This window comes from Lingula anatina, chromosome 7 (genome assembly GCF_051362555.1).
Source record: "Lingula anatina isolate TDL-2025a chromosome 7, LinAna3.0, whole genome shotgun sequence".
Taxonomy (NCBI): domain Eukaryota; kingdom Metazoa; phylum Brachiopoda; class Lingulata; order Lingulida; family Lingulidae; genus Lingula; species Lingula anatina.
In genome coordinates this window covers 16,354,904-16,382,152 of record NC_141773.1, presented here as the reverse complement: position 1 = coordinate 16,382,152, position 27,249 = coordinate 16,354,904, and the positions used below count along the sequence as shown (strand labels likewise).

Genomic DNA, 27,249 nt, shown 5'->3' with positions numbered 1-27,249 from the left:
GCAGGTGAAGCAAGTTTCAAGTGACGGGGAGATGTTTGCCTTACCTGTATCAATTTATACTGAAAGTTGCAAGAGCGGATGAAGGAGGCCCGTCAGTTGTTAATAAAAAGGGACCTCGAATGTTGTAACGCCGTGGTCAGAATTTCATTGAATTCTACTGAGCGAAGAAAACGCTTTTTTGTCATTACACCGAAAATGTTTATTGGTTAGTTACGCTGTAAATATCATCCGAAATCAAGTAAAACCTTTGAAAAAAAAGCAGCCACATAGTAAATTGGATTGATGAATCCTCATTACAATACTCCAATCGAAGGCTCCTCTTTTTTCAATAAGTCGACTTAACAAAAAAAGGTCATTAAATATTTTATTTATCTAAATCGACTGAAAATACTTAAGTCATGGTTAAACAAGCAGAACTTCATTATAAGTCCTCCTGCTGTTTTGCTACACATTGCGTCGAGTAGCTTATAGATCTAGGCGGTATATTTAACGACTGGTAATTTGCACAGAAAACAGCCCTTGGCTAGCGAGCTCTTTCTCCGTGCTTGGATATGTGCATACATACACACCTACGGCAGCAGCGTAAACATACAGGGTACCCCAAAGAGACCGGGATAACACTGCGGCAGCCCCTGCAACACACCTGGCCAGCGTCCAGCCTCCGGGGTGACCAGTGAGCGGCAGCTGAGCAAGGGAGGCGGACTTGAGCGTTCATATTCATTGAATGTATTTCTACCACCGGGCAATAGGAGTTCAGAACTGTATGAATTCATTTCCAGTACGTAGTGAAGCTTTACTTTGAGGTTAGAAAACATTTTGAAAAAAAAAAAGAAAACAACAGATGAATGAGGTGGTAAACTAAGCAGGACATGAATAACTAACTGCAGTTTATTTTATTTGCTCATTGCCTGGAGAATTCATATGTGCATCTAGATCTCGAATGGACAGAATCAAAAGTAATGTGCAGGCGTTTTTTCTCACTATAATCGTCGTGAAAAGATGGTATAAAATGCAGAACTGGACCAGGAGACCCATGGGTCAGCAGCGTTGTAAAAATTAACCGTTGGTCGTGTTCCAGGGACGCAGCGGGTCAGTTAAGTGCCAGCTCAGGTGAAGCTGTGAAAGTGTTATTCCAGAGGAGCGTTCAGGTGCTCAAGTGCTCTCTAGACTCCAGCTCTCCCGCAGGTCCAATTTACGACCACCGCGCGAGCTGCCTGCACTAAGAATAGCACTCTCCAACAGTTCGTTGTATAAAATCATTTGCATCTATTCAATCGCATGTTTTAAAAATCGATATTATTAGTTGCGACGGAGAGACCGTATCGGAGTTTGAACAGTTACGTGATTAAACCCCTCCAATCATATAAACTAGCCGATACATGTAGCACTTTGCTAAACCTCCTTAAAGTCCACCTGAAAAACCTCGTCGCGCATAAGAAATTTTAACTGGACATCAGAGCAACCATTCGGCATTATTCTATTTCTCCAATGAAAGGACAAACACGTGAAAATATGCAACAATGAAGCGGAAATAAGAGCACAGCAAAGCTATTAGACTAAGATCAATCAAGAAGAGGCGCGAACGTGACGAGCAGAATTCACGCTGCACCACCACGGACCTGTAGTCATAGCTTGGTGAAAAGCGGGGACGGGTCTTATAATGCCAGGCTCATTCTCGCCAAGGCGTGAACAGTGCTTATTAAATAGTTTGGAAACGGATTAAAACAGGATAGGCTTTTAACGGGGAAGCTACAATCAACCTTCCTATCGTTAAGGCACGCAATTCGACTGGTGGATGAACGATTGAAGCCGACTTGTGATTCAACGGGGGAGATTTTACAGCACAAGGCAAACGTGCAATGAAACCGGGGTTTGCCTGCTTGCAAACAAATTATTACCTAGAAAACGTTGCAATGCATTACAATTCAAAAAGAAAGCGGACGCGGTTAATCATGGAAAATCAAGATGATTACATTCACAGGAAGGGATAGATTTGAAATCACGCGCATTAAAAATGGAGGCACACCTCGAGGCTAACGCAGGGCAGGTGCGTTGACCGTTCGAACGCTTTTTTTTTTTTGAGGATATTTTTTTCATATACTCGTTTTGAAATGATGGGACTGGATATGTACAGCAGTGTGAGTATGGTGGTCAACTACATGTCCGTTATGGTTTGGGCTATGTTCATGGTAGTTCTCACATCCGGGCGAGATGTCGGTCTCAAGGTTGTCGTCCGCGCACACAGTGATAATGGGAAGATAGTTCGTGACTGTAAGTACAAACATTTTTTTCTAATTTTTAGGGGAATGATTTAAAAAGTACATGGGGTGGTTTAGAATAAGATGGTGTTAAATGCATATACTGGTCATCTAAGAAAAGGATGTATGCACTGTTTCTGACCAGTGCATGTATGAGTCTTCTTGACAATTTCAATTTTGAGAAAGGCTTGCCTACCAGTTAGATTAAAAATGGACAATTTAAGTTTGGAATACAAATCTTCCTTTACCAAGTTACCCTACACAAGGCATTAGTTTGGGGCAAATGAATAAAATCTTACTGTGGTATTCTAATATCTGCTATTGGTGCGTGCATTTCACTTGAAGTATGAAATATGTTAATCGTTTCAAAATATTACTCTAAAGTGGTACATGTATCGTAATAAATTCTATTCATGAAGAATAACGGCCTTAAGATACGCGCTCTATTTTACTATCAATCTAAGTAAATTGTTCCATGGAGATGCACGCATTGACTACACGTTAACTTACTGAGGCAACTCCAGATAACATTGCACCGCTGTTATCATAGCGTCCTTGCCACATTGATGCCCTAGAGGGATGGGCTTAATTGCTTCAACAGAGTTTCCGGGAATCGATCTGATCGAGGAAAGACCATGTAAAAAGAGGGGATATTATCGTAATGATTTATGTGACTGGTGGTTATTTCCGCATTTATTTGTGCCTCCTGGGGTCTTCAGTATTTGCCTTCTTCTCTGCATTGTATTGCCTTGTTTTCATTGTAATGGAAAATATACAGGTTCTTTATTATTACTCGCCATGTGCTTCTTTCTGATGTACATTAAAACATTCCAACTGCGCGCCTGAATTTAATATAGATACTCAGATATCAGTCAATCTGGATTCCCGGTACAACAACATTGATCACAAAGACTTATTTAGTCCTCAGAGAAATAAAATTAACTCTATGTTAATCACATTTTCTGCATCTTCTGGAATTGTATTTTTGTTTTGGGAGCTAATTTGTTTGTTTGTCAGTCTCTTAGCCTTTTACTCTTATTCTGCTCGTCTTTGAATTCTTTATTCTGTGTTCCCCCCCCCCCAAAAAAAAAAAGATAAATAAATAAATAAATAAATAAATAAATAAATAAATAAAAGTCTTCCAATAATATTGTCAAAGCAGAATGAAATGATATTTAACCTGTTAAAATCATACCCCATTTTAATAGCATAATACAATTTAAGTATCTCTTCAACGTATTTCTCATGTAAAACGTATTTCCCATCTTTTCGGTCTAGTTTAGGTATAACATATTATTAATGCTCTCGGCTGAGTTGGCAAGCGGTATGCAGAGGCGGCGTGATTACATAAATCTTTAAATAGCACAGATTCATTAAAATAATACACAGCGTAAGCAGCCGAAAATTAAAAGTTGCACAGCTGTGTACACTGCATCAGTGTTGAATTGTGTCCAACACACCAAGCGTGGACTAGCGAGGCCTTGTATCCGTATATGTTATGTCCAAAGCGCCCTGGCTGTGAACGGGATGTTAGACTTTATTGAGTTTCTACTATTACTACAAAACACAGAGTAGCGGCGTGTTGATGGTACATGCAACGAACGGGTCACAATTTCCGAAGTTATTCTTTGTTTTTATAGAAAACACGTACATTCGTTCGGCATGCAGGCGAACAGAAAAATCGACCCAGATATTTAATTGACAGAAAGAAAAAAAGTAATTGGCTTACCCCTTAAGATCCGAGGAGCATTTTAATCGGTTGATATGAATTAAAGTTCGATCAGATATTGTCACCCTCGGGGCCGTATTGACTTTGGTCTACCCCCTTTACAGTGAGTACAAAACTAAAAAAATAATTACATTACTCTGGTGTTTCCATCGATCAAACTAGTGTAACATATGCTATCAGTGCCTTATGCATAGGCTGATTTATTTTTTGAGCCGGGGCGAGTGTCATATACATATGTAATGTAATTTGGTCCATCTTTAAAGAGTTTTTTATGTTTGTGGTTAAGCACGAGAATCTTCTTGTTGAAAGGAAAATTTGAATATTTCTTGTTCTCAGTGTTTTCGTAAGATGGTGTGTGTGTGTGTGTGTGTGTGTGTGTGTGTGCGCGTGTGTGTGTGAGAGAGAGAGAGAGAGAGAGAACGGGGGACAGAATCCGCACGGTACATTTAGTGCTATAGGAAACATCAGCCTGTGCGTGAGGCTCACGAATTTGTTCATGAACACCACAGATTACATGAACTACCTATTTGATTTGGCCACACAACATCCTCAGTACACATCTATCGAGTAAACATGACAGTGGATGGACTGTAGGGAATCCACAAGTGCACAAGGTCGACCAGGATCGGCAAATTAATTTGGTTTGCCTAGAAATTCATCTCCCTCAAGTAATCAAACAAATCTCAATGGGCGTTTTGATAAGTCATCCTGACCCTATCACAACGTCTGTATTTCAGTCAGGGAGGCCGTCCCGGCAGAAATTACATTTTATCATAGTAATGCTAGCATATTCCACGAAAAGATGCATCCATTGGCATATATATACATATAGGCTAATGTACCAGCAAGGCAGTAGGGACCCTCACTACAATAAAACCCAAGCCCAACAAAATAATGGACAGGTCACCATGCTTGACCTAATCAAATACACACCGAAAATAAATAAACAGTTTAGCGTAACAGCAGCGGTAATGGAATTGGCTTGAGCTTAATTTGGCGAGGTGTTACGCAACCCCTCCGTTACTCCGCTATTGACCGACGGAGTTGTTGGGTCAGGTGGGGAATGGACACCCTGTGGACGGAGTTGTAGGGCCAGGTGGGGAATGGGCACCAAGTGGACGGAGTTGTTGGGTCAGGTGGGGAATGGACACCCTGTGGACGAAGTTGTTGCGTCAGGTGTGGAATGGACACAATGTGAACTGAGTTGTTGGGCCAGGTGGGAAATGGAAACCCTGGGGATAGAGTTGTTGGGTCAGGTGAGAAATGGACACCCTGTGGACGGAGTTGTTGGGTCAGGTGGGAAATGGACACCCTGTGGACGGAGTTGTTGGGTCAGGTGGGAAATGGACACCCTGTGGATGGAGTTGTTGGATCGGCTGGGATTGGCTGGGAATAGGTGTATATATATATTTTTCCATGCATTCTTTTTTGTAAATAAAAACTGGAAAATGTTCACAATCTGTTTAAACATTCTTTCGCAGCTTAATTTGAAGGAAATTAAATACAGCCGCCGCGTCCGACATGTCAGTGAGTCTGGCCAACTTTGAAAAAAATCCTCTTTCTGAGATTTATTGAGTTCCCATCAAGAATACAGAAAACAACGATATCATCGATTTTTAGAAAGATGCAAAGTGACAAGTGCACGAAGCACTCTGAAACAAAACACGCTACTTCAGTAAAAAGGAGTATATTATCGAAAGAACAGTCATCACTAAATCCGTGCAGCGTTAGCTAATCAATACGTGTTAGCGGGTACTTCAAAGAGATTGAACTTTTCGACGTACTTGTGCTGATCCCACGAGTACTAAACTTAATGCAGTCCACCTAAATTTTCAAGCAAACGCCATTCAAATGTAATCAGGCGGAGCGTATTTGAACGCTTAATGACCAGCGTACGGATCATAGTAATGCCATGTAGTCTGGCAGAGAAAGAGGGAGTTGAACACTGTCGCCCTTGCATGAAACTGCTTTCGGGATACATGAAATGTTTTCCCGAATGAGTACTGTGAATCTCCTGTGGTTGTCTGTGGAGTGGGGGTGTTTAAACACCCAATGTTCGAATGATTCTTGACTGGGTACTGTGGGGAATTCTTACTCTTGTAGACTTCTGACGTGGGTCTCGTTATTAAGGGAATCACGTGGGTGTGGGTGGCTGTAGGGTGGAGGAGTGGGGGGGGGGGGGTTAAAGTGTTTGACTCCCTCCCCCCCCCCCTTCAGTAGTAGCCATATGCCCGGTAACTCTCCTTTTTTATGGGATTTGGAATTCAAAGCTGATTTTCCGTTTTCACAATTGCGCTTTCCATTTATCTGTCAGTGTAAATAAGGAAAAAAAACCTTGGTACGATAATATCATTATTCCATTATGTAAATGTAAATAGGAAACAATTATTACCATCATTATCATTATAATGAATAGACCGTGGAGTTATGCAACCTGCATATAAATGCAAAAAACATATAACGATAATTATATAAATATTATAAAAATAATTATTATATTATTATGCTTTCCAGATTACATGGACACAACAGACTTCTGTTCCAGTAACAGGAAGATGCACAATTTTTCCCTTGCAATAAACGAGGTGATTCATATCCATGGAATCCACGCCGCCTCCAGAGTGCCAAGTTTCCCGCCAAAAGCCTGTTCCCAAGGTTACCACGGCAAGGTGGCGAGATATTTCGTCATAGAGATTACAAAGTTTGAAATCAGGAACTGTGATGTCACACTGACGATTCTCTCTGGATTGCTACAGAAATATTCACTTCTGGTATGATCTGCTTGAAATTTATTAAAAAGTGATAAACGACAAAAAGGCCTTTTTCGTTAAAAACGCCTTTTTCGTTGTTAAATACAACGGGTATTCTTTCAGTAAGGAAAATATTTCATATTCCAAATTCCATTCCAAATTTATCTGCCCCAGTACAATACAAACTGTCTGACCAAAGTACCGCCACATGCTACTTCTTGAAAACAATCTAATATCAAAACGACATGCCTCTCTATATACACAACGTCAACACTTATATATCGGAATGCAGTGGAATTGGCAACAAATATGGAGTTATAATTGAAAATAGCAGATAACAGAAACGTTTTTATTTACCTTTTCATACTTAAATGTGGATATCTTAAGACAGACATACTATAGTATTGTGAGAATCAAACAGTGAATAAGTAAATGGATTCATAACGGTCTTTCATCAACATGATAATCTATTAACTCAGTAATGACTGTTTGTGAAACATGCACATACAAAATGCCATTCGCCAACTAAATATTGTTATAATGTCATTTTTATGTATAATGTCAGAAAAAGCGTACTTCAAATGTAGTGATACTAAAAAGCAATAACAATAGAACCTTTAAATCGGATGCCAGTATATCCGAGCACTAGGCGGTATTTTGATTCAGGCCTGTAAATTTCCTTTTAATATTTCGATCGTCGTTTTGTATCCATTAATTCTGTTTCAGAGAGTTTACAACTGCCGGAACTACACTAATGAAGTCCTACACGTCTATGCAGACAGCTTTATATTCCTGTTGGGTAAAAAATATACCAGAACGTCTGAGTACTACTTTGACATCAAACTCTCCACGCTCGATCCAGGTAGAGGTTTTTTCCTTTCTTTCAATATAAAAGGGAACGATATTTGAAATGGTCTTAACTGATTCAGCCCATAAAATCTCATTAACCTTTATTGGGAATGTCTGCTAAATTTTATTCCTCCCCAGTTATGAATGCCCCATACGTCATTTCCGTTTTCCCTTCTACCGGTATAGTACCTTAGGAGACCATCCAATATAAAATACATTTAATCGAGGGAGAGATGGAGCTATGATACAATACATGACATATTTCCTATTTAGAATATATCACTGGATGACGCAAGTTTGACGTATGAAACAATCCTTTTATAATGTCGCCTGTACTCGTTTAAAGAGACAGGTCAGGAAATCTGACGCAGAAAAATATAAATCTTTATAAATTATTTTCGTATACCGGTTTGTATATTTGGAATGGCAGAAAAAGACATTTTCTTACCGTCTTTGGGAACTCATAGTGCTACAAGTTATTTTTTGAAAAGAAATATGAATAATTTTTAATGCCTCAAAAGGAACTGTCCTTTAAAAAGAGGGTTATAATTAAATAAGCAAACATTTTGAGATATTCGTTCTTTTCCCCCCTAGGGTCATCGATAAACGGCGCCACGGCCAGTCGCCATGTTGCAGCTTACAGTAGTTTTCAGTTTTGCCTGAAGGTGACCTTCTTGTTGACATTCCTCAACTCACACATGTCCCCGCCCAGGTGACCGCGTCAAGGAGGGTATTACATCAATCACACCGCCGATGACTTACGTGGGCCATTGAATGAGAGGGCAAGAGGACATATGTTTGTCAGGCCGACAGACTTAATAAATAAGGAATATGAAATGAACAAATGGGGAATGTGATGGCTACATGCCCAAATATACGTCATCACTGGCGCACCGCAGTCCACGCCCCCCCATGATGAAGGACAACCGGGGATGATACACGTTGCACTTTTATTGAAAGAAAAGTAAAAGAATTACAAAGCAAAATATGCTGGGGGCGTGCCGGCAATGCAGCAGTATTTTTTTTTCAGTTTTATGACAAGTAAATTGACTCGTGGTTAAAGGAAGGAATGTATATATTTTTGCACATAATGGAGGATATACAGTATATCAGTGTTTGTATTGAAATGGAATTTTACTCATCATTTTACATTGAAGAACAGCTGAAATTATTAGAAGCTGTCTGGTTCTGCAGGACCCGCACAAATATTCTGTTCAGAGTTACAATGTTTAAAATGAATACCATGGAACGAGTTATCGTCTTTACAAATTCTCAATATATATTTGAAAAACTTGCAGCTCAAGATCAGAAATTTTTGAGGAGAATGCTTTAGTCCACTCTAAGGATATAAGGATTCTGTGCTTATAACAGGTTTATCATTCTGTCATTGGAATTTAAGACAGTCGAAAAATTATGCCACTGCTTGAAGACAGTAAAAGCAGTTCTTGGCGGTTGCTTAAAACGATAAGCACCGGTAGTGGAAGACTGACCGTGCCGTATAACAGACAAATACCTGTGTTTATTGGCACCCGAGGAAAAATCTGGTGCACCGATTTCGAATCGAATAAAGTGTTTTTCACCGAGTTTAAGTGTTTTTTTCTTTTTGTCCTTTATTTCACAACATAGGGAAGAAACATAGAACGCATGCCTTACATCTAAAACGTTGACCCCCTCTTTCCTGGCGGATTATATGACAGGGGGCCACAAGGATGAACATAATACGAGGGGGTGGTAAGGGGAATGGTCCCTGTCATATCGATCACAGGAGATAATTTTTTCACAATATGCAAGGTATAGGGATACACTGAAAAGATTTTTTGTCTCGTTTAAGTCGTTTCATCATCGTTTTCCTTTTATCTATTTATTTATCGGAATCTTTTTTTCGGGGGGGGGGGGGGGGGGGACACATGCCGGCTCCTGGAACAGCCATTGCCCTCTGCTCCTCCTCCGCCTCCTCACCAATACTAGAATTTTCAAAGAATGTTAACACACCTATTTCGTCATTTCCATTTGAATAATAATACAATTAAACCGAATAGCTAGCTGTGGTTTGACTCACGTCTGTCAAAATGAACCCAAATGGATGATACATGTTATACGATTAACGCCACTATTATCGCTATTTATCAAAAGGTATCTTGGATATTTTGAAGTGACTGATTAACTATTCTACGCAAGGAGGAAGAATAAACATCAGCATTAACGTTAATGACTACACCTCCTGATCAAATATTTTTTCAAGGGGAAGAGATACATAAGACAAAGATGATGATGTTAAAGATGGTGTTCTTTTGGATGTGCCTTTCCATTGTTTCCCTAGTTTTTATATCTGGCATATTAATTCGGTAAGTATGCGTAGGCTTTTTTTTTACTGAATCCATTTTTAAGGAATCATTTTTTTCCCTATGACTAACATATATTGCATGTTTTGTACGACTATATTTACCACTTTCCATCTCGCGGAAGCAAACTGTGTCAAGTAAGAAGTAACTAAAATGTTCTGATTTTATATGGCATAGTTCCCTCAAAGATTGACGGAAATAATTTTAAAATACCACAACGAAAGTGGCTTGGGATATCACGACTAGTTACAATACTGAAGGTGTACTGTAAAATAGAAATTAAACGAAAAATGTTTCGATGTTTACATGTTCAAGTAAAAAAACGTGCATTTTGTGAGCGGTAAAATATTCTCGATTTCATTTTCAGATGGACGTATATCGCGGAAGTTGGAGGACAAGAACAAACGGTATTAAAAGTACGACAGAAGAGATATGATGTTAAACCAGCCAAATTTTGTACCCCTCAGTCAGGTACAAAAAACAAATTATGGGGACAGAAAAAAATTATACAATTATTTGAGTTAACTAATACAGATACAAAGACAAGCGGGTTGATAACTTGGGCTTTGTTTCACTACGCTTAATGTAAAGAAGTATGGATTCCGTGTTAGTGCACCAGTGAAAAACTGGGGATGACCTACTAATAAACCTCACTCTGGGGCTTTAATTGATCGAGTTGGAAATAATGAAGTTCTTAGTAGTTGAAGAAAAGACCTCTATATGTCTTCACTGACGGACCTCAACATATTTAGGTTTCATTTGTATTTAAGTGACAGTAGACGTTTACTGGTCATTAATGGCTTGATATGGCCCCGTTATTTATACGAAACAAAATGTCACAACTAATCTATTTTGCGTTAGGCCAAAGTGACTTGGCACATACAAACATATTTCACACATTAATTAGCGATTTATAACGTGCGCACTGGGTATATTTATCACAATAAGTCAAAAGGACGTATTTTGTGTTCTAAACATCTCGTAAATGTCGACTTCTTGTTTCACATATGTAGGTCTTACACTTGATCTTCGAGAAGACGGATATGCATGTACAGTATCAGGGGCGGATCCAGAATTATTTGAAGGGTTTTTTTAGAAATGACAAGCCGCGGCGTTGGGAGGGCCTTGAAATTTTTTGGTATTTTAGAAGCCGAACGGTGTCATTTGGTCCGGTTTAGAGCTATGATTCAGCTAGTCAAAATTCTAATTTCAAGAGGGGAAATCGAAGGGGAGAGGTCACGACCCCCCCCCCCCCCCCCCCCCCCCCCCCCCGAAATCCGCCACTGAATATATAGGTCCTGTATTGCTTTGTATGAAGTGCCTTGAAATAATATTATGATGGAACTTTAATTTTGAAACATTCTGTCATGCATCTGGCTGACACTTTGTTTCACATGTAAACATAAATTTTCCTACATCCTTTTTCAGAGAATAATTATCGCGTCCATATTCAACGCATGTCACCAAATGTGACGGGGAAATTGTTTGAAAACCTCAGCCCTGGTGGCGCGTGGCAGCCTACGTCATGTGTACCACGTGATCACGTGGCCGTCATCATTCCGTATCGTGACCGGCAGGAACACCTTGATATTCTGCTCCAGAACTTGCATCCTTTCCTTCAATCTCAAAATATTCATTATGAGATATTTGTCATAGAACAGGTAGGGATTGTTGCCAAACAAATACACAGGCTCAGTTCGTGCGATTTCTACTTTTACTTTTATTGTGGCACACTTCTCCGATTTCTATGTCTGTTTTGCGAAGCCTACTGTTGGTCACGCGATCCTGCTGCGTATATCTAAGGAAAAATAATTAAAAAGAAATATCTTGTTGACTATATTATCACATGCGTGCAGTGGTAAACAAAAATCATGCCCACTTAGTAACTCTTATGCATAGACGATTCCCGTTTAATAGCATTGTTCGTTCTTATTCATGCCATAATTTTATTTAAAAGGTTTACTACTTAACTTCCCTTTGTGAACCATTTTAACATTTTGTTATCCCATATGATTTTAGGCTCCTTCAACAATTTTCAATCTCGGCCTCATTCGAAATGTGGGTTTCCTCGAAGCCAGTGCCACCTACAATTTTACCTGCTACATATTTCATGATGTGGATAAGATCCCCTTGAACAATCTCCTGCTATATAGATGCCCAACAGATAAAGCGGTTCATTTTGCCTCTGCTGAGGATAGATTCAAGTATTCGTAAGTTTATGGCTCCCATAGACATTAAACCAAACTCATGGTTTAGAACCTCGGTTTTGGGACAGATATTACTAAATTGCTTATTTGCGATATTTCAAAATGATTGCCAGATACGCCTACAAGAAATGCCCGTCGCAGACAAGAAAAACAACTTAGTCAACATACACGTAGTAGAAAATAGGCTGGCTCTGTATCACTTTTATTCTTTAAAATTAAACTTTCTGAAAAGAAATATTTGACCCAAGTTTTACTAGTACATGTACCTGTACATGTGCATGTTACATTGAGAGTCTGCCAAAATGTTATCTTCAACAATTATTTTGAACCACACCCTCTTGTTGCACATCAAATGGTTGTAATAGAATGAACTCCTACATTTCAGTGTTCCGTACTACAGATACATTGGCGGTGTGCTCGGGTTTCCTGCTGAGGCATTCAGGAAGACCAATGGCTATCCCAACGGTTACCTTGGATGGGGAGGGGAAGACGACGACTTCTACTTCCGGTAAGGATAAGCTCACGCTTTCGGAGGATCTCCCTCCACCTCTACCCCACTAGAATAAATGAATAAATAAATAAATAAATAATTAAACGTTTTTGTAAGCTGTCTTAACGAAACCAAGTGACTTTTCATTTCCTGTGCATTTTGGAATTATTTACATGTATTTTCAAATTACCTACATTTATTACGATGTAAAAATCTTTTAAATGTGCAAGCATGTCGAGAGAGGCGAGGAACAGACTTGTGCCCCCACTCCCTAGCTTTTCACAATCTTGGAACCGCCAGTGGATCCTGCAGCTGATAATATAAAAATATCATCGTACTTTGTTTCAGAATGCAGTCTCAGAACGTATCATTTACACGCGCTGACAGCAAACTGGGACGTTACCGAGTTTTTCATCATCCTATCCTAGCCAATCCATCGAGTGGGTGGGTTATCTTATTTTTTTCATTTCCTTTATAATACAGCAAGTGGGAATGATGACGTGAAAAGAAGCCTGTGAGATTCGTCATCGGTCTGTTTCACAAAAGTTGTAGACCAAAAGCTGATTTTGTCTGTGCATATAAGTCAAATCTCAATTTTGTGTAGCAATAACAGACTGCCCTGCACAAACGTGTAGTATTTATGAGTTTCCGTAGTTTTTTCTCCCATCAAACTAATCAATTAACTTATCGCAAATCATCTTTTTGACAACATGTTCTACATGTTATTTCCACGATATTTTATATAGCTTTATAATATATTAAATACCAGGCTATATGTATATTAACATCATGTATGTAATGTTTTGCCAGCCAGAGGTCTGGGCCAACTATATTCTACATTTTTTTCAAACAACCATTTCCAGCTCTTCACTGGACTTTGCACGATATCTCTACAGGGAATACGGCCCTTGGGACGATGGTTTAAACACCCTGCATTACACCAAACAGGAGGTGGAGCGTCGCCCTGCGTACACTTGGATCAAAGTCGGGTTCGATCAAAACGCCATGATGAAGGTAGGAATATTAACATGGAATAGACATATGACCCAGAGGGAGGGGACGACCGAGAAGTTTTTATTCACCTTTCAGTAGTTGCAATTTTCGTGTTGTGCCGTATCAAAAGATTTACGGAGCGGTTTTGTACTTTGATTTTATGGTTAAGTTTCCTGTTTATGGACCTCAGATACTTTAATAAAATGTCTTTAAAATCTCAGAAGACAGGGGCGCAATTTCAGTGGTTGTCATTGGACCTATTTTTCATAGACACGCACCTGACTTATTTGGCTTCGAGGCTATTTAAAATGTATACCCTTTAAGCCTGTTTGTAGACTCCCAGTCAATTAGTATTTAAACCTTTTTGAACCTTTTTGAATTATGAAAGGATGTCAAACTTATGTTTATTGAGAAACAAATACATGATATAGAGGAAAATACTCTTTAAAAAGAAGATAGGTGAAGGATGTAGAAGCAGTAAAATTATGAGAGAATACCGATCCACAACTAAACGCAGGCAATGGCTTTTTAATATGAAAATATATATATAACGTATAAATACTAGAATAAAGATATTTTCATGGGCATTGCAATAACGATATAATTATGTACGAACATACCTTAATTGATTAGACACTGGTAGGTTGACATCAAAATGGTAATTAAAAATGAATATACGGATGATGATATTTGTGTACAAATAGCTCGATTTTCGGTTTCCAGAAGTTGTGGAAAGGCATAATGGATCCTAATTATGATGAGAAACGTAACCTTACTTGGTGGAATATCAACATGACCCGGGCTATCCAACAGTTTCCCAGGTAAGAAGTGAAGTTGACGGTTCGATTGCCTTTTAAAATTAAAAAAAAAATTGCACTCCCCTCTCTACAGCATTTTACTGTCGTCACTTCTCTCTCTATCCCTCTATCCCACCACCATTTTTATAAGGTTTTGTCTCCCTGATATTGTAAATGAAGCAATAACTAATGTACTTCAAACTATTTCAACCATTTACTACCAACATTTTCCTTATTTCAGAGTCAAAAAGCATTTGCCAGAGGAAGGATCTTGAAAAGAAACCAAGAAAGCGCAACAAAAAAGCTACCAGAAATCAAAGTGGAACATTTTATTTATGACTTCATGAAACTTTTCATAAATTTTACAGTATACAGTAACGTCAGTTTCTATGTGATAAATAAAAATAATATACAAAATCCTCATCTCCCACTTCAAAGAGAAGGCTGTACAAAAGGTTGCAGATGAAGTTCTCCTTCTTAACAACACCGTTCTGCCACTATTGGTAATTATGATTCAACGAGACACTATTGGTATACACGGGTATGACAGGGTATTGAAAGAATTGCGATGTTGCTGCATGAAGAATGGCTATAATCAAGCTGTTGTCGTTAATTACAACATCAGAGAATGGAATCACCACAGGCTCGCTTCCGGCACATCCCGTTAGCGCAAGAGAACCAAAAAGCGACTTTGCAGCTCAGCGATAAGAAGTGTGCAAGATTGCGTTAGTTGAGATTTTAATCTACGGTGAAGACATAATTTGCCAAGCACACTGGTATCCTTTGCATTTACGCAAAAACCGTGCATCGTTTACCCCCGTTTGATTCCGTGTTTTCATTTAAATCGGTATACATGTATATCCAAATGACATTTTGCTGGTTATAGAGCCAATAAGATAACTTTATTTCTTCCACGAAGGTCGCGTCCGATTTATATCCGACTCATTGCCTTTTGGAATGATCAATGATGTATGCTGCATGCATGTACATGTATGTCTAGCTTGGAATTAATACAGAAAACGAAAGACCTGATATAGGAGCGAAGTTAGAACACCATGTAAGAACCGTAGCCAGCAGTTTTAGAGGCGGGGGGTGGGGGGGGGGGGAGTTCTGAAAAGTGGACCCTTTACCATGAAATCTTAGTGTACCTGAATCAAATTTTGCCCGGAGTGGACCTTTTTCTGGCTACATGTGTACAGAGTGGTTCGTTAAACCCCCAACAACCCCCCTGACTACGAGCCTGAAGTTAAAGACGCAAGTTCAGGGCACACTTATTTGGTTGAATGCGAACGCAACCCCCCATATTTCGAGTTTGAATACCTGGAGCACACGTTATAGGCTTTTTGCCTGCATGCAGTGCTGAAGGATTGACTAAGAAATCGTACCTCGAAAATTGAGCACAATTATTCGCAATGACAGCATCCAACTGACTTTTCACAAGTCCTATTGTTAAGTGTGTCATCTTTGATCCCAGTATTTCACGTGGCTTTAGTCGTCTTTTTCACCTTAGCACTAAAATGTCGGTGTACTTACCCGTATTACAGAAATTAGAGTTGTTATATAGTTTTCTGTCAGAATCTACGCGGGAGTTTTTGTTCACTTTACGACAGAACAATTTATTCCATATACAGATACTTCACCACTATTGTTACTATTAACAATAACTATACAATGTATTGTTTGTTGCATTCGATCAAGTCTGCCAGCAGCCTTTCTAGTTGGTTAACCTGGATGAGTATCACGGGGTATGGCTCGTTAACTTCTTCGGTTTTCTCCTAACGTAATTTAGCTGAGCTCTTAAAATCATTAAGAAGAATATCGTTCGTTGGGCGACCAATCAGATACAAACTGATTCACAAAAAATAGGCGTATTTTTTCTCTTACTCCCCTGAAAGTGTTTCATTAATTTACTTATTTTGGTTCAGGAAGTATTAGCTACTGCTGCGTCTAGGTCACGGCGGAAGTAAAAAAAAAACTGCCATCAAACAGCAGGCCCGCCAACGACGATTCGTTCTTGCCGAGTCCTAGATCTCATTCAGAAGGTAAAACGGAGGCGTACGCGCAGCCAAAATTGCACCCGTTTCTAAACACTCTACACAAACGACTTTTTCAGACAACATTACCGTAAAATACGCCTATTTGATGAACATAACTTTAAGACTCTAAAATCGTTTCTATGGTGAACTAATATGATAATATCGAGCGTCGAAGACTTAATCAAGGCCTGTCAGTGGCGCCCGCTTGCAATGACGCCCAGGACATGGTTTCCTGCTTGCCGAGCATGGTCCCAGGGTACAGTCATATCAATAGATGCAAAAGCCTACTGTACATCACTCCACCTAGTAAGTAATAAAAATGAAAAAAAATGGATGTGAACAGGCAAGTTAAATATGACTGTACTCTATTTGTACACATACATGTATACAAGTACAGTGTATGTATGTACTTCCGGTTCTGCATGTGGCTTCAAGTCTCACACGAAACGAGAGCCCGAGAGTTGCAAAAGTTACCGAGAGTTACATCAACAAGACTTCAGCGGAGAGTGGGCTTATTTGCAATCACCTTGTCTGTCCTCTTGCTAGTATCTACACATGCCTATTTCCGCACTATACGCAGACCGAACAGACATCTTTCTGCTGTTCTCGCGAAACATGCGCACTAGTTCGTCCCGGAAGCTCTTCCCGCTCACACAATACAATATAAAATTGACAGCGTGGTTCATGTAGTTTAAGATAAGTACTAGTGTAGACCCCAGCTGATGCTCAGACTTATGTTCAAGAGTAAGTTCATGGGTATTCCTTGTGTAATATTCCACGATGAGGTTGACGAAACTCGGAGACGCAAGAAGGAGAAACGCAAATGTAACCACGAGAAGCATGACGGTAGTAGAGCGCGCATGCTCGTTGTGGTGGTCTTTATTTGGGCAGTCTGGATAAGGTGAGGAGGTAGTACCAAGAGACGGTCCTGGTGCGCCATTTTTGTTGAATGATATTTTATCGTCACAGATGCTGTTTTGACTTTGGATGCTGATACTTCTGACTTTCATAGAATTGTGGTAACGCTGTGATTTTCTTATACGCCTTATGATGCAACCGTTCAATATAATCATTATTGTGAACGGCCCAAATGCATACACACAGACGGCTATCCAAGGTACCGCGTTTTCAACGAAGTAAAAATAGGGATCTGTCTCCTGAAAGTGATCACACTTAAGCTGCCCCGTTGCTGGATTGCAGTTCAAATCCACTGTCCAAAGCGTGTGTAGGTTTAAACCAACTGTAAAGAGAATAATAACTAGAAGCGCTATAAGAGCGCGTTTGCGCGTGCACCACGTGGATGCCTTAAACACGTGACACACGGTTATATATCGCCCCACGGTTAACGCCACCAGGATCCAAGCAGACATGTCCAGGAACACGTAAAGAAGAAAGCGATGCAACTTGCAACCGATGCTACTCAAATCCCGTATGTCAGTGTCTGGATTGTATGCCTTGATGGTGTGACGCAGTAAACCTGTCCACAGAACCAACGTGTCCACCACAGCGAGGCTAGACAAGAAGAACCCTGTCCAGGTCTTTCTCATGAAAGGTCGCCGCAGTACCACGATGGAAAGAATGTTCCCTGCTGTACCAAAAACAAGGAAAACTATTGGAATGACCTTCATTAGCAACACCGCGGCCGAACTGTTGTCCACGCTACCCTGCGTTACGTTCGTGGTCAATTCTTGTGAGACCTCACAAGTATCCATTTTAAATAAGAATGTCTTAACTAATGGAATGCAGTGTAATTGCTGTCTTTGCAGCCCATATGCGCATATACCCATATGCTGTTTCAATATCAAACAAGAAGACAGCTGAACGTGAAAAATTAATCATCTTTTCACTTGGTATATTCGCGCGTGTATCCCAGCCTCTGTTATAGATCAAACTGGATTCTTCAGATGAATTATCGAGGAATCGCCCCGGTGGATGATCCAAGAATTTTATCTTCGGAGCCAGCTTTTTCTGCGTCCTCCCACTCGGCCCATGTGGTTCATTCATTGAATCTAAAATGTGGAAAAAAGGCACGTTATCATTTACCGGTACGCTACATAGCATTCTTGGGGAATTTCCATCCCATTGAGACACAAGATAAATGGCAGTTAAGGATGTAAGGAGAGTGCAGGCACCATGGGTAAATCGATCCTATATCTTTATGTATCTAGAGAGTCATGTCTGTTCCTATTTACAGACACTTTTATCGACGAATGATAAAAATACATTTACTTATTCTTAGCGCGACTTCGATCATCTGATATGAATTGCGTACAAGGGGTGCATGTATGAGTAAAACAACCTATCAAACTTCTTGACATGCATCACGCTTGTCAAAATTGTCGCCCTAATTAGCTTTATATGCTCTTTTCTCTCTCTCTCTCTCTCTCTCTCTCTCTCTCCCTCTCTCTCTGTCTCTCCTAGAAAAATACTATATCAGAGTTAGACAAATAGACCCAAGACCTAAATACTTAATATATCGTTTCCGTGACAAGACTGATAGTCCCGTGGCTTCGGGTACACTACGCGCATACCGGCCTGGTCGCAGCTTGCTTATCAAGCAGTTTACGCTGTTAATATTGCGCCACCTCGGGATGAAACATGATCTCATGATTGTCTTCTTGTCTAGTAGTGTAGGTGTATAAGAAAAAAAAACTTATACTCTACTTGGTGTTAAAGGGGGAGGGCAGTTTTGCGATTTAATATAAGAACAGTCCTCAAGTGTGTACATTGGATACACGTACAACGTACCGTGCATATTTATGGTTAGTTGGATGTGCAAATACTGACTCGTTGTAATAGGGATCGGATAAATGTTTTCCGAAGTTATATACAGCACAGCCTAAGTGTTCTATGTATATTTAAAGTACATGGGGAAAGGAGGTGGACATGTTTGCTATTATGATTTTAAAGTGTCAACTTTCAGGGTTGACTCCAAAGCCACTGCCCAAACCCAACAAAACCAAATCTTTGGGTGCCAAAATCTGCCCCTCGGTCTCACTGCATCTACCAGTACTGACGAATGATGTTCGTTGCGTTTTGGTTCAAGGGGTGACATGTTTGCTGAGTTGAGTTGTTATATTTTCAAAATTGTACAGTATCAATATGGGTGGTCAGTTTTAATGAAAAAAATTTGGCGTCAGAAGGTCAACCCTGACAATGCTGGTATTAATTTCATGGTGTATTGATCCCATTTCGTAGGCCTGTGTGAGGCAAAAAATGTATATAGTATAAAATCATTAAAATCACCTATACTGGCACATTACCACCGTGAGAGGCCAAACTAGATGTCCATGCATGACAGTAACGACACGTGTATCAAATGTCACAGGAAACCAAGACTTATTTGCTAAGTCATGATACGGGCGGTAGTGGCTCTTTAAGTTGACAATATTTCTACATTTATTAAGTCTCTCTCTCTCTCTCTCTCTCTCTCTCTCTCTCTCTCTCTCTCTCCTTCCTTCCTTCCTTCCTTCCTTCCTTCCTTCCTTCCTCACTTTCTCTCACAGCTAACACAAAACGTTTTGATAACGTTTTAGCCACAACATAAAATCCCTGTGGTAACGTTATTAACACGTTCTATGTGAACTGCGGGTTAGGGTCTCTCTCTCTCCCTCTTCTCTCTCCCCTCCCCCTCTCTCATTCAGATAAAAAGCATACTGCAGTTCCCTACCCAGTAGAACCACATGCTAGTCTACAAACCTAAGACATCCTGACTCTACTGTTTCCTGCAGGACAACAGAGCACCAATACTGTACTTACATTCCACGTACACTACACATGCCGGGCAAAACCTTGCAATCTTTTTCTTTCACATCTTGATATACCTGTACAAAGTCAACTCACCTTTACCTGGCTCGGATAGCGCGGTGATAATAAAACACTGAGTAGACCATGAAGTGCTTAATTTCCGTGATAACCTTAGTTAGGCGATGGGGCACGGTAGGCTGTGTTTATCCGAGATAAAAAACAACATCTCTGGTGCGCAAAGGAAAACTGATTGACGTGCCGTGAAATAACACCAAGGTGTTTCCCGTCGATAGCCTCGTCCACTGTAAGAAGTCGTACAATGTATCATTTACCATGGAACCTTCGACGGAACAGAAGTCATGTGACTACTCAATATCGATATATGTACCACTGCTCAGTTTCACGTAATGCACCGCCTTTCCCTAGTCATGGCACCGACTACCAAAACCCAGTGCGTCTGACAGGCTATCTGATTAGAGGAATTTCGGCACCTACCAGTTTGATTCTCTGGCGTGTGATTCACTTATCAAAGTAGCGCTCGACCCGAGTTATCAGGGCACATTTCGGAGGGGTGGGGTGAGCCCATGCAAAACTTGAATCATATGATGTAAGGCCTCGTTGTTTTGTTTTTCAGTTAATTGGTTTGGGTAATTACAGCTAGATCGAAAGTTCCTTCAGATAAAGATTGACAAGCTCAACAAGAAAATTACTTCCCAGTCTTCTGTTTGTGGAAGGCTCTGCGGTTCTTGTTCTGCCGTCGGCAGGGCAGTCGAAAAATGGCCACAGAAATCAATGCAAATCCCCCAAAATCAAAGCAATAATTGGCTTGAAAGGAGGTTATATATGTTGTAATAACTGTAAACTTATACATAGGATGCAAAAGGATGTTGTTTGCTTATTTGTTTTCTCGTTCCCTTCAAGCTTTGAGCCGCCAGAGAGAAACCTTGCAATTGAAATAAGATAGAGCACAAGTGCTGCAGGCCACGGATCATCCTGTTAGATATTTTAATGGGAGTGATTTTGACTCCCTAATGGGCATGCGGACGGTCTAATTGTATTTTTGATTACTTCGGGAAAATATCGACAGGGCCAGATGAGGGTTATTATGGGGAGAGAGGAAGAGCTAATAAGGATGACGTATTGCTGAATAATCTGTACGGCCTACATTATAGGTGTTAACCATACAAACCGACACAATAAATGGACCTATTTAGCGTACGTTATTAGAAATAAATACTGATGATGAAAAACATGATTTTTTTTTTTTTTTTTTTTTTTTTTTTTTTTTTTTTTTTTTTTGCTGTAAAACGCAGCGAATTGCGATTTGGTCATTATTGGCATAAACTAGAAAATATATCTATAACATTAAAAAATCAGCTTAATGTTGCTCTATTTTACTAGGTAGTCAATAAAATGGACATGGCTGTCCTTTGTATGCAATTTATCATTTTTCGGTATCCATATCAATATGAAAACAAAAACAAATAAATAGATTGTGGCAAAGTAATACATTGTAATCTGAATAAATACGGATGTTTGCATAATAATCCCACCTCTTTACAACACTTAATTAATTAATTAATTAATTAATTAATTAATTAATTAATTGACTTATTTATTATTATTATTATTATTATTATTATGTTTTTTTATGACAAAATTCCACAATATTAAAAATATTAGAAATAGAATTATTCTGTTAGAAATGAGCCATTTTTATCAGCATCAATTATATTACCCAGCACTTGATTACCTCCACATTCATAAACATGGTATTTTTGATAACGTTCTTAGAAAGATATAGGAACAATATAGGTTTCACTGATAAGTAAGCCACATGACATTACATGGACCAGATGTGATCTTCCTGGAAGAGATGAACAGATGTTGGTGTAACGAAACTAAGGGTCCGTGTAACAGAGAGTCCGCCTTCCATTTAGTTATAATGGTTAGGGTTAGCCTGACCTAATTGGGTCAAAATCTAGGGCGAGGCTTGCCTGTACAAATGAATGGAAAGCGGACTCTCTATCACGGGGAACTCTCTGTCGCGTAACACCGGTATAAAAGAGGGCACATTGTACAGTATTTTTCCTTTGACTAACTTGAGATCGATTCGGATAATTTCATCTTTATTTTAATTTTTTTTGTTCTCATTTTTCGTGCAGCAAATTCTACTCTTTAACGATTTTGTATCAGATAAGATGTGAAACATACGGTTAGAATACATGTACGTGTACCATGCTCACGGCTGTTTTCGTCTCTAGCAAAACACCGCCACATAGAGTATGGACAGATATGAGTCATCCACTGGTAACAGATCGATACGAATGCTTGCAATCAGTTCACGTACATACCCTGATGATAGCAGGAGAGTGAGGTGAAGTTATATTTAGATGTTTATCATGCACGACATCACGTATATACTAACATACCAGAATTAATTCCTGTGGAAATTTCTTGGTAATATTATACATGGACTGTGTGTCCGTGAAAAATAAAGACGCACAAACACTCCCAAGAAACAGTTTTTTTTTTAATACGGTTACTGGGAACATTAAAGTGCATATACCGAACAATACCAACGAAATCAATAGTTACCCCATGGTCGCGGAGCTTAATTCAGGGACGCTAGATACCAAGGTTCGATCGTCTCGTGTGGAATAACCCAAGGCATTTGGTTAGGGGTTTGATCCAGCCCCAAAAGCAGGGGATGGTTTGAGGCGTAAAATTTCGACCACAGGCTACGAGTAGGAATCCCAAGCGGGGCTTCTACTGATAACAACCATCTGGCTAATTGTTATCATACCCTATTTACGCATTGATGGACTTAAAGTTAGCTCATGTTATTGAGACTGAAAAAACATAACGAGCACTCCAAGCATTTTTCTCTCCTGCTAAGGGACATTATAACATTTCGTATGTAGAACAGGAAGGGTAGATGAGATCGCCCATTGATTAGAGACGTGTTTTATGTGTGGTATGAGGCCTTGTTATTCAGTGCTAGTACTTACATAGTGGAAAGATGTTTGTAGTTACTAATTACGAATACGTTGAATACCAAGAGTACTGGTACATAGAGAGCTGGTAGGCCTACATAGAGGCCTGACATAGAAGCCACTCTTCTCGTATCTCCCTGCGCCAAAAACAAATTATTTTTGCTTGTTACTCTTAGATATACCGGTACATTTAATAATTGGTTTTTATTTTTCTTTTCATCTGTCTTACGCTTCCTTTACCTTTTTCTTTAAAATGAAGACTAACGTTTGCTTATTAATGAAACAAAAACAGGCTGCCGCCTCAGCGCGTTTCTGAACATCATATTGGGTTACCTTGAATTCATTTTACCCAGACGTTCCGGAGTTCCGAACACAGACGACACTCCAAACAGAATCATCATTGCTTTGGGTGAGATACTAGAGACAAGTATCACAGCTACCACAATCAGAGACAAGGGCTAATGTAATTGTGAAATTTGGCGTTGTTGATGTATAATCATACTAGTCCTTATTATTGGTCAATGATTCACATATCATTGCATTTAGCGGACCTTAATCAATGTGTTAATTTTTTAGTTTCAAGAATACGCTTGTTATCAAGACCACCGTTTTTATCTGTTCATCTGATTGCATTCAACGAGAGTCCACGCGGAGTTATATTGACATACCAAGTACGATAGTTTCATTGTGAACGCGTCCTTAGATCTATACTTATTATTCTTGGTTCTTTCATTACTTATCAGTTGATTCTTAAATTAAAATGATTTTAATTCTTGTTCTTGAGACATCACAATACGTACATTTGGAGACATAAATTTTGCATGCTTGAATATGATTGCAAAATTTTGGTTGTCCCTCGACCGGTTGAATTAAGCCGAGATTTTAATTATCGTGCCCCTGCAGGGACGAAGCGTGGGGAGGCGTGCGAGAGGCGGAGAGACCATAACAGGATTAGCGGTCTTCCTTTCATGTATGTCCGCCATATTTAGGTCGCGGCCTTACTAGCACTCAAAGCCTACCCAACTACCAGACTCGGCACATAAGGATCCTGAATTAACCGGTATATCGGACCACACTACCCGTTTCCAAGGTGTGTGTCAGATCGCATTTCGGAGTATCATACCACAGAACAAATTTTGTAGGACGACCGAGGGCTCATCCTGTCGGTGTTCTGACTGATACTCCGAAATGCGATCTGACACACACCTTGAAAACGGGCAGTGTGGTCCGATATACCGGTTAATTCAGGATCCTTATGTGCCGAGTCTGGTAGTTGGGTAGGCCTGCACTCGGCTCTTCTCAATCTGAATGGTCCCAATAATAGCACTTAGGGAGAATCAAACTTTGGATCGACCCAACTAGAGCGATGGGTTCATCTGAACGCTCCCTCAGGATTATCGTGGTCGGTATACAATAGAATCCTGTTTTCATATTGTTTTTTCTAGAATTTATTTTTACAGAATAGCTAATTATTGCGCTCAGTATAATGGCAGACGGCCCGCAACGTATAAATTGCAAGTTAACGCAAGTAATAAACGTCTGGAATGAATTCAGGTTCAGTTTTGTCATTTCCATAGAGAATTTTCCTCACATTTGGTATATTTCTCCATTGTATTATTCGCTGAACGGCCGGGTGGGAAGTATTAAATACAGTGGTTATAAATCGTGTAGATACTCTGTATTCCATATTATTTTTCTCCATTGGGCTACCTTTCATTAAAATATACATCGGTGGACGGTTAAAAGTCGTTAACAACGAAGCTGAGCCCCATTTGACGGTATTTACCCTCTTGTTCTTGTCAAACCACGTTCGAAAATAATCTCGGGGTATGGTAAAATTGCTGGAATCAGTGTAGTCTCCCTTTAACTTGTTGTGCCAGTGTAATCTTGGATTCTTCATGTGTACATCGTGGGTGAATATACGATATGAATTATAAAACGCCGCAGATGTGTGCATAATAAACCATTGGGCGAACCACCAGGGGCCGGTTTCACAAAGCAGTAGTTAGTTAGAACAACTAACTACTGAACTACCTAGCTAACGAGGAAACTTAGCGATTTTCGAGGGGTGTTTCACGAAGCAGTCGTTAACTCATCGCTAAGTTCAGTCGTAAAGTTCGGTCGTTAGTTCTCTCGTTACTCACCGTAGTCTCGAAACCGTCTGCCGGAAGTGGAACTCTTGCGTAAAAGTGTCACGAAAGCACAAACTCTCCATTTTTTGGTGGCTTGAAATGCATAAGAACGTCTGCTTTGAGGTCGTCGTAAAGGATCTCCACCACCTTTTTGCCGCTCTTTTTGTCACAGCTAGGCGCAACCTCTCGTAAATTGCATCATCGTGTGTATATATTCTAATAGATTCTGCCTTTCATGAAAACGTCGTAGTCTACGTTGCCGTCTGGCGGTACGGATAGCAAGAAAAGTAGCCGCCATATTGGATACAAAGACAAACGACAGACAACGGTAACTAAGCAACCTTTTTATTTCACTCATTACGCATGCGTACGATGAAACTCTAGAGTTAGCGACTGGTCTGACCAGTCGTTAAATATCCAAGGCAACAACGAGACAATAACGAGCGAGAGAACTAGCGACTGCTTCGTGAAACGGCACTCTAACTAGCGAGAGGCTAACTACCGATCGCTAACTAACTACTGCTTTGTGAAACCGGCCCCAGGACACGTGATCTAAATCCGTTATGTACGGGAGCAGGAAAGAAAGCGTGTGACGATGAAACGCATTGATAATTGCATCAAAGTTGTAAGATAAACCCACTGTGCTATTAGGCCCAGTGTGAAAAGTTATTGGTCTAGGGTATCCCACTGCCGGTTCATAATCAAGCAGAAATTCTTCAAAACGATCATAAGGGTTTTCAGGTAAATCTGTTCGCCAACTTCTGTTAGCAAGGTTAACGGACACGAGCTCCACATCATCGTCGAGAAATACGTAGTACAAATAGCCTCCATCTTTTCTCTCGGCCGCATGGTCGATCGCTTCTATCAGTAGTCGGTTCCGACCCTCGCCGTGAGTACTGTTGGGGAAGTAGATATCGCCTGTTCTGTCTCTGAACGTCAACCAGATTATTTCCCGATTGGGTGTAGCATTGAGTCCTTGTATAGCATGCACTGACGCACCTTGGATAAGGTAGACAAATTGGGGGGAATTTTCATCATTTTGAATAAATTTCGTGTTCATCGGGTCTAATGTTGACTTTTCGCATTCACACGTGTTTGCCGCACTTTGCTTGAAGGGTCCTCGCAGCTGAGTCAAGGACAATGATAACAGTAGACACCCAAACACGAAAATCAGATACAGTACGTAAATGTTCTTCATTGCCCTTGTTATGGAAGTGTGCCTACAAAGGAATTTACACTCATTACTTCTCATAAACACATTTAATTAAGGATGTTTTTTAACAAACTGCTAAAGTATTGAGGAATTGAAAAGTATTTGCAAAGGCAGAAACAAGAATTGCGTGAGGCGTATTCATTAAAAATTACGAAGTAATTATTGTAATAGGGCCGTACAATGAAATAAATATTTTTTTAAATAAAAAAAGCTCTTGCGTGTTGCTGTAGATATGTTTCTCTTGCCCCTCAGCTGTTGTCTTACCGTATCATTAGAGTACAAGGTATCTAAGAGAGTGCCCCGTTTTATCCATCCATATGGATAACAAACAGAGACTTTAGAGGGTTAGTAAAAGGGCGTACAGGGCGTAATTTTGGTTAACTCCGGCAATATACCGGTATCAATGCTTTAATTGATAATGGGAGTATTTTTACAGTGGGTGAGATTTGTAATTGTTAACAGAATTGCAGAGGGATTCAGTTGAATTGCCGAAAATAGGGGCACATGTAGGGCAACGACATCATTCACAGAATGGTTACTTTTCTAGAAAAATCTTTAAATTTGACCTGAATTGACCTTTGGATCCATTTTTACACATACATCATTCAATTTCAAATCATTGAAATATAGACAGAATTTACCCAACATACCCTAAAGAAACATTTTCTGGGTTCAAATTGTCTGAAAGAATATAATATATTGGTTTATTT

General features: G+C 39.8%; 3 protein-coding genes and 1 long non-coding RNA gene across 7 annotated transcripts; 3 read left to right on the top strand and 1 right to left on the bottom strand.

The window, feature by feature from the left end:
- Positions 1-461: 461 nt before the first annotated feature.
- Positions 462-9,169, top strand: LOC106157932 (uncharacterized). The gene is made up of 4 exons (XM_013533734.2): positions 462-2,271; positions 6,502-6,758; positions 7,464-7,599; positions 8,181-9,169. Exons 1-4 carry the CDS (start codon positions 2,112-2,114, stop codon positions 8,300-8,302), a joined length of 675 nt encoding a protein of 224 aa, XP_013389188.2. The 5' UTR covers positions 462-2,111; the 3' UTR covers positions 8,303-9,169.
- A 435-nt stretch (positions 9,170-9,604) lies between these two features.
- Positions 9,605-14,806, top strand: LOC106157935 (beta-1,4-galactosyltransferase 4). The gene is made up of 9 exons (XM_013533740.3): positions 9,605-9,931; positions 10,296-10,399; positions 11,357-11,589; positions 11,948-12,138; positions 12,521-12,643; positions 12,974-13,069; positions 13,489-13,639; positions 14,342-14,439; positions 14,657-14,806. The coding sequence occupies exons 1-9, from the start codon at positions 9,795-9,797 to the stop codon at positions 14,688-14,690; spliced, it is 1,167 nt and encodes a 388-aa protein (XP_013389194.2). The 5' UTR covers positions 9,605-9,794; the 3' UTR covers positions 14,691-14,806.
- LOC106157934 (G protein-coupled receptor daf-37) lies at positions 14,721-20,794 on the bottom strand. Of its 4 annotated transcripts, none has more exons than XM_087017981.1 (2): positions 20,694-20,794; positions 14,721-18,460 (listed from the first exon to the last, which is right to left on the bottom strand). In XM_087017981.1, the coding sequence occupies exon 2, from the start codon at positions 18,236-18,238 to the stop codon at positions 16,994-16,996; it is 1,245 nt and encodes a 414-aa protein (XP_086874107.1). In that variant the 5' UTR covers positions 18,239-18,460; positions 20,694-20,794; the 3' UTR covers positions 14,721-16,993. The 4 variants fall into 4 exon arrangements, with proteins under 4 accessions (XP_086874107.1, XP_013389190.1, XP_013389191.1 ...); XM_013533736.3 differs by lacking the exon at positions 20,694-20,794 and adding an exon at positions 20,295-20,460; XM_013533737.3 differs by lacking the exon at positions 20,694-20,794 and adding an exon at positions 20,151-20,278.
- On the top strand, positions 20,670-21,450 carry LOC147760813 (uncharacterized). Its single transcript, XR_015335497.1, has 2 exons — positions 20,670-20,805; positions 21,120-21,450. It is a non-coding gene; the product is annotated as an uncharacterized LOC147760813 (long non-coding RNA).
- The last annotated feature ends 5,799 nt before the right edge of the window (positions 21,451-27,249 follow it).

Excerpts from the sequence above, each read along its gene's own strand:
- LOC106157932 (XM_013533734.2), top strand. The coding sequence starts at position 2,112 with ATGATGGGACTGGATATGTACAGCAGTGTGAGTATGGTGGTCAACTAC. Across the intron at positions 6,759-7,463 it reads TACAGAAATATTCACTTCTG|AGAGTTTACAACTGCCGGAA; the intron begins GTATGATCTGCT and ends ATTCTGTTTCAG. Across the intron at positions 7,600-8,180 it reads ACTCTCCACGCTCGATCCAG|GGTCATCGATAAACGGCGCC; the intron begins GTAGAGGTTTTT and ends TTTCCCCCCTAG.
- LOC106157935 (XM_013533740.3), top strand. The coding sequence starts at position 9,795 with ATGACTACACCTCCTGATCAAATATTTTTTCAAGGGGAAGAGATACAT. Across the intron at positions 9,932-10,295 it reads ATATCTGGCATATTAATTCG|ATGGACGTATATCGCGGAAG; the intron begins GTAAGTATGCGT and ends TTTCATTTTCAG. Across the intron at positions 11,590-11,947 it reads AGATATTTGTCATAGAACAG|GCTCCTTCAACAATTTTCAA; the intron begins GTAGGGATTGTT and ends ATATGATTTTAG.
- LOC106157934 (XM_087017981.1), bottom strand. The coding sequence starts at position 18,238 with ATGGGTATATGCGCATATGGGCTGCAAAGACAGCAATTACACTGCATT.